This window comes from Alosa pseudoharengus, unplaced genomic scaffold (assembly GCF_046254945.1).
Source record: "Alosa pseudoharengus isolate Yale_2024_CS ecotype anadromous, Long Island Sound unplaced genomic scaffold, YU_APseudo_1.1 YU_APseudo_1.1_scf_22, whole genome shotgun sequence".
NCBI lineage: Eukaryota > Metazoa > Chordata > Actinopteri > Clupeiformes > Clupeidae > Alosa > Alosa pseudoharengus.
Window position 1 is genome coordinate 7,652,120 of NW_027468680.1, and position 7,500 is coordinate 7,659,619.

At 43.7% G+C, this 7,500-nt stretch overlaps 1 protein-coding gene across 1 annotated transcript in view; it reads right to left on the minus strand.

Annotated features, from left to right (window-relative positions):
* ush2a (Usher syndrome 2A (autosomal recessive, mild)) overlaps positions 1-7,500 on the minus strand; it is a 319,377-nt gene that overhangs the window by 154,920 nt on the left and 156,957 nt on the right. The window contains exons 38-39 of the mRNA XM_076300107.1: positions 5,112-5,259; positions 2,866-3,008 (exon numbers count right to left, since the gene is read on the minus strand). Coding sequence (XP_076156222.1) covers positions 2,866-3,008; positions 5,112-5,259 — 291 coding nt within the window. The remainder of the gene's footprint in view (positions 1-2,865; positions 3,009-5,111; positions 5,260-7,500) is intronic.

Genomic DNA, 7,500 nt, shown 5'->3' on the forward strand with positions numbered 1-7,500 from the left:
TATATAGAGAGATACACACACACACACACACTCTCTCTCTTTCTAACTTATGTGGGGGGAGGGGGAGGGAGTCTGGCTTAGGGGCGAAACCACATCTGTCCAAAAATAATGTCCAGCATGGACACACAGCATACGGCACCACATGATGTGAAAGAGCAGCTCATCTACTTTACAAACCCAAACCACAAAATACCTCATGTGCTACATGCTAAATATCATATTTTTTAGTTTAACTGAAAATATATTTTAAAGAATCAAATTCAGGGAAAGATTGAAGGATGTATTAACTCTGTGTCTGAATTGATGATGCCAAAAGATGAACTGTTTGTGTCGGAATGTGACTGAACAGCTTATTTATAGATATAATATAATATAATATAATATAATATGACACAATATTACTATATAGGTAAAGGTAACATTAGAATATTACTTGAAATGCTCTCACTCACATACCAACACACACACACACACACACACACACACACACACACACACACACACACACACACACACACACACACACAAAGTTTCCTGGACAGTCTGAACAAACAGCATTAATGAAGCTGTTGAGGCACAGCATCCTTACATCCTGCTCACGTCCCGTCTGTCTCTCTCCAGCACACACACACACACACACACACACACACACACACACACACACACACACACACACATAGAAGATAAGTCTTCCCAAAGAAAAGTTCCTCAACGCTCCAGGGCATTAACTCCATTCAGTTTAAAACATGAGAATAAAGAGAGAAAGGGAGAGAAAGGAGAGAGAGGAAAGAGAGAGGAAGAGAGAGGAAGAGAGAGGGAGAGAGAGGGAGAGAGAGGGAGAGAGAGGAAGAGAGAGGAAGAGAGAAAGGGAGAGAGAGGGAGAGAGAGGGAGAGAGAGGGAGAGAGAGGAAGAGAGAAAGATGGAGAAAAAAAAGAGGAAAGAGCATCCAGAGAAAAAGGAAAGAGAGAGACGCAGACACAGGGCGTGAGAGATAAAGAAGGAGAGAGAGAGAGAGAGAGAGAGAGAGAGAGGGAGAGAGAGAGAGAGAGAGAGAGAGGGAGAGAGAGAGAGAGAGAGAGAGAGGGAGAGAGAGAGAGGGAGAGAGAGAGAGGGAGAGAGAGAGAGAGAGGGAGAGAGAGGGAGAGAGAGAGAGAGGGAGAAAGCAGAAAAAGAAGAGAGAGAGAGAGAGAGGGAGAAAGCAGAAAAAGAAGAGAGAAAGAGAGGGAGAGTGTGTGTGTATGTGTGATGGGGGAGAGAGGCTGAGAGTGTTCATCTTGAGCAGAGCTGGGGTGCTGGGCATAATAATGACACGCTGATGGTGCGTAATACTGCGCATTCTGAATGTATGCAAATACTGGCCCTATAATTATAATGTATGTGATGATAGACTGGAGTCTAATTAATTTATAACTTAGCAAAGTGTGTCTGTTATGGACCCTAATATGATTCTATTACAGTAATTAGCCCACAATGACACCATCTAGGTCACCTCGAAGACACACACACACACACACACACATACACACACACACACACACACCTTTAAACACTCGCCTGCCTCTCTGCCCAGACAGGCATTCCCACAGACACACTCAACACCTGGGCCTCTCCACAGGGACAGATGGGAAACACACACTCTCTGTCTGACATGGAGAGAGAGAGATTGAGAGAGAGAGAGAGAGAGAGAGAGAGAGAAGAGAGAGAGATGGGGGAGGGAGAAGGAGGGAGGGAGGGAGGGAGGGAGGGACAGGAAGAGAGAGCGACAGAGAGGGAGGGAAAGACAGAGAAGGAGAGCGGGAGGGGGAAGTAAAGAGAGCGTGAAAGAGAGATGGGGAGGAGAGAGAGATACAGATGACGAGCAGAGAGAGAGAGAAAGAGACGTTGAGGAGAGCAAAAGAGAGACAGAGGGGAAAGAACACATGAAAGGAGGAGAGACAGGGTGAGCACGACAGAGGTGAGGAGTGCAGAAAGAGAGAGAGAGAGAGAGAGAGAGAGAGAGAGAGAGAGAGAGAGAGGGAAGAGGATGTGAAGGAAAGGAGAACAGCCAGACAAGAGAGAGACAGGCAGAGCGGGAAGCAAAAGCGAACAAGGGAGAGCGAGGACACACGTCTCTCTGGGTCCCTATAAATATTTCTGTTTAAGTGTGTGTGTGTGTGTGTGTGTGTGTGTGTGTGTGTGTGTGTGTGTGTGTGTGTGTGTGTGTGTGTGTGTGTGTGTGTGTGTGTGTGTGTGTGTGTGTGTGTGTGTCCTTCATGAGTGACAAATGTCCCGTCTGCTGTCCCTGCAAAACTCCATGCGTCCGGGTGGCTCTCATTGGCTAGCTGCTAACCGAGGCACAGGAGGCTTTTAAGATAAAACCTCATCAAAAGAGCGTCATCACCAATGGTCAGAATTAGTGCGGTTGGAATGGGCATTTGCAATTGAGCAGACTTAAAAGTCTTGTAGGGTTTGTTTGTATTTTGCTGTTAAGACTACTTTTGTTTAGACAAAACATACAATTAAGTTTTAATTTTATATACATATAAATATTTTTCAATATTTCAATTTATATGCCTTTACATTTAAATATAAGTAAAATGTCACTTCTTTGGAAATGTCCATTTCCCAAATGATTTAATGACAATATATTTTTGTAAGTTTTTTATATTATTTATTTGAATAGCCCTAAACCCCTCCAAAGGATAAGAATTCCATGTTGCATTTCCCCCGTAAAAAAAGCAATGTCTGTATTGTGTATATGTTGCTGCAGACACAATGAAATAAGCAGGCTCATTAGAGAACTGGCAAGACATCAAGCCACTGTTGGTGAAGAAGAGATCGGAATGGATTTATTATGTCACAACACACACACACAGTTTACTTACGGTCCTGTGCAGTGATCAGTGGCACCCATGGCGTGGCTGTCTCCCCGTGACCGTGTGAAACCAGCAGTCTGAACTGATATTCTGTGTATGGCTGGAGATCCTGCACCGTATAACTGAAGGAGGTGGACACACTGTCTACCAGTCTGAGGAGAACACACACACACACACACACACACACACACACACACACACACACACACACAGAGACACACACACACACACTCTTAGTAAGTCATCACAACTTTAGCACAGACAAGCAGTAACATTGAGTATTTATTTGCATCAACACACAGATACCTGATCCATCCCTAAAACAGTCTAGATATGTTAGAGTGAGTGATAATACAGGTACTGTACCTGTTATCACCATATTTTAGCCACTAGTCCCTCTTGTAGCCTTTACAACCATCACACCATCAAAACTATCTTTGTTTTGATTAGCCTACACATACCAAATCTTACACCTTTAATTGCACCACAATGGAAATCAATAACCCTTAGGGCATTATTGTGTTCTATCCTTTTGATAATAGTGTACAATAGTACACTTATTTCTTTTCAATAATAGTTTTGATTAAAATATTGAATTTTGTTCATTATTGATAAAGAATTTCAATCAATCAATCAAAGCTTAGACTCTAAACTAGTTTGGGCAACAGCAGGGAGAGTGGGGATGCAAAGAGTTTTAACAGAAAGAGATGTTTAACTATTACAATGTGAGGCCTCAACCAACCGAGGCGAGGTTCTTGAGTATTTATGGAAAATGACTCTCCTATCAAATCAATCTTAGGTGACGCGGGCCACATTTCTCTTCCAAGAAAGCCCACACAAGGCAGACAAAATACAGAATACTTGGCTTTGATGAAAACATATAAAAGTAAACAGGCCTTGTAATTGGCTCTTAGTAATTGCCATGAATAAGCGATATCATTTTTTTTCCCCTAGAGGGCCGCCAATTTTCACCAGTGCCAGCTCTGAAATTTACCATAGGACATAATAAATAAATCAGGCGAAACAATGAAATACATTTCAAAAGAATCCCTGAAATGAGCGCCATATATAATACATGCGGCCTAGTCATTTATTTATTACAACAGAATGAGAATTTCCCTGTTTCTGATTAAATTGCAATTTGTTGTCAGGAAGCATGTAATGCATACATATCAGATGAAGAGCCCGTTTTATTATTTTACTATTTTATTATTTTATTAGATTTTTTTTAGGTTGGTGTGTGTGTGTGTGTGTGGGGGGGGGGGTGGCGGAAGCCATTTGCATACATTACCTGTGCACTTAACAGGGCAGGCGGCTAGATGAGACGCAGTGCTTTGGTGTTGAGTGTGATGAGGGGAATGGAATCTAATCTGTACCAAGCGCACCTCCGTCTGACCTCAAAGACGCTGAGACAGTGCTGAGATCATACATGTGAGTGTGTGAGTGTGTGTGTGTGTGTGTGTGTGTGTGTGTGTGTGTGAGTCTCAAAGTCGCACCAGAGATGTGCATGCGTCTCATTCATTTCTATAAGGAGACTCATCACAGCTAATTTAAAGGCACGGCTCACTGAACAGGGCTCTGAGTGTGTTTGCAACCTGGCATACTGTATATTAAAAACTGTGTGTGTGTGTGTGTGTGCGTGTGTGTTTGTGGTACCTGAAAGCTGTGACTAGGAAAAGCCTGATGAATGGGAGCTGCTGTATATGTCTAAAAACAGTGTGTGTGTGTGTGTGTGTGTGTGTGTGTGTGTGTGTGTGTCACTAGCATATTTTATAATGCCTATGTGCATGTGTATGTCTATGTGCATGAATGCGCGTTCACACATACAGAACCTCTATGTGAGTGGTCCACCCCTAGCAACAATGTTCCATAGCAGCCAAGGGCCCTGACAACAGCCTGGCAATATGCAGTGTTAAGTTGAGGTCTCTGGGAAAAGTTCTTATTAATGGATGAATGAGTAGCTTATGAAGCTGAACCAGTGTGTGTGTGTGTGTGTGTGTGTGTGTGTGTGTGTGTGTGTGTGTGTGTGTGTGTGTCTGTATGTATCACAGTTCCTGGTGGATGACTGTTTCAGATATCCTGGTGGTCAGTGCTGCGAATCCAGTATGTATGTTTGTGTGTGTGTGTGTGTGTGTGTGTGTGTGTGTGTGTGTGTGTGTGTGTGTGTGTGTGTGTGTGTATATATGTGAGTGTGTATGTGTGAGTGTGTATGTGTGCGTGTGTCTGAATGTGTGTGTGTGTGTGCGCACTCTTACTCTTGTACGTCCGGGCGGTCGGCGGTCCTCATCTGTAGCCGGTAGCGGAGGGGTCCGGGGGCGTTGGAGCGCTCTGGTGCTGACCAGGAGACCTGCAGAGAGCTGGAGGTGGCATCTGCCAGCCTGGGGGCCACCAGGCCATCTGGAGCTGGGTACAGGGAAGGGGGGAGGAGAGGAGAGGAGATGGAGGGAGAAAGAGAGAGGGAGGAAGAGAGAGGGAGGGGGAGGGAGAGAGGGGGAGAAAGAGGGAATGGGGGAGGAGAGGAGAGGAGATGGAGGGAGAAAGAGAGAGGGAGGAAGAGAGAGAGGGAGGGAGAGAGGGGGAGAAAGAGGGAATGGGGGAGGAGAGGAGATGGAGGGAGGGATAGAGAAAGAATGTGAAAAGAGAGAGTGAAAAAGAGAGGGAGGGAGAGAGAGGGAGTGAGAAGGTGAGAGAGAAGAGAAGCAGGGGAAATGACAAGAGTGAGGCAGGTGGGATAGGGAGAGAGAACAGGGCAAGAGAGGGGAAATGAAAGGGGGAGAGACAGAGAGAGAGAGAACGAGAGAGAGAGAGAGAGAGAGTAAATTGGAGCAAAGGAAAGCATATATTTTCCCATAATGGCGGGAGTACAGGAGTTCTACTGGCGCCAGAAACCTCACCACTGCTGCTGCTGCTGGGCTGTAAGGGCACAGTCAGGGATGTAGTGGAGGCTAAACGCAAGTAAACACAGTTTATCTATCTCTGAAATTTCAGAAATAGAGTTTATCCTCCTCTTATTAGAGTTTATCCACCTCATATTAGAGTTTATTCACCAATTGGAACTTTTTAAACATTCAAAAATCACACTGTATTATGCACATTCATAATATGAACACTCATCAACACTCTAGGAACCATTTAATACCACTGGTATTGTTATAAACATTGGACAATAACCTCCACCATCATCAAACATGTTCTGAATGGCGTTTTAAAAATATGATACCGCATGGTATCAGTCAACCTTACCGTGATCATAGAATTCATAGTTTACCCATCTCTTATTTCACCACTACACCCCTGTGCTCAGCGGAGCCAGCACACTCACCCCACACACACTCACAATAACACACACACCACACACAACACCACATGCACTATGCATAGGGAACTGTTGGCTTCATTGAACAGATTGAAAACAAATAACAAGAAAAAAAAAAGATTTCAATTCAGATTTCTAATTTATAACAGTCTACAAAAAAATACCTATTTTAGTATTTTAATTTCATCTTGTTTGTGAGAGTTTTTCCTGTTTGCCTGTGGGCCGTCACTCAGCCCTGCTACAATTATCCTTTAATCTTCCACTCCCTTTATTCCCTGATCTTTAATTCCCTACATTTTGTATTTTTGCATGTTTAACTTTTTTTATTTCTGTCACTGTGTGTTGGTTCCAGTTGCTTCAGATGCATCCTTGCATTCAAAAGGTCCTACTGTACACAAGCACATTCTTATAATTATTAAAAACAATTCTCATCCAAAACACAAATTACAGTGATGGAGCACTCAGGGCATGTAGAAAGGTAATTACTCATTCACTCAGAGATGATTTTATTATCAACGCACTGCTTTCGGTTGGAGAATAAATCCCTCATTTGGACTGGCAGTAGTTATACTGTAGAAGTAAAACATGTCTCGTGCTCTGCTGTCACGGCATTAACCCACAGATGTGCAGGGAGCTCACACGTTACTTACGCCATTAGATATTTCCGCTCAAGTGAACGGGTGATGAACCCGGTCATTACTTTATGTCAGTCCACAGCACCGGTCCATGCAAATCCGCTGCTTACACACGTTAAACACACCGCTCTTATTTACGACAGGTGACACAAGGCCATCAGGGGCCTTTGTGTGTGTATCTGTGTGCGCGCACACGTGTGTGTGTGTATGCGTGTGTGTGAGAAACTATACTTATGCATGTTTGGGGGATTTTTTTTCATGTTGCTTCTTTGTTTAAAGTAACATTCTGAGAATGGTTATAATGAGTCTCCCCTTCTCTAAGCTTCTGCCTCAGAAGACACATAGACAGATGCGTGTCTATATACAAACCACATATGTAACAGGTAAACACATACACAAACAAACAAACAAAACAAAAACACACACAACGACATAACACACCAGCCACTGCCCCCCCCCCCCCCCCCCCCCCACCACACACACACACACACACCACACTGTTTCCTTCTACAGCATACAGTAATTATTCTCCACTGCACCAAATGCACATAATACAATATAAGACATTGTGTGGAAATCAGGAGTCCATGGCAGGCCAAGTCTTATTCACAAGAGAGTCATCGCGCTAAATTAAGCACAAGAGCTGACCAAGAACTACCAAAAACTGTTTAACTTTAAAGACTTTAAAGTGCA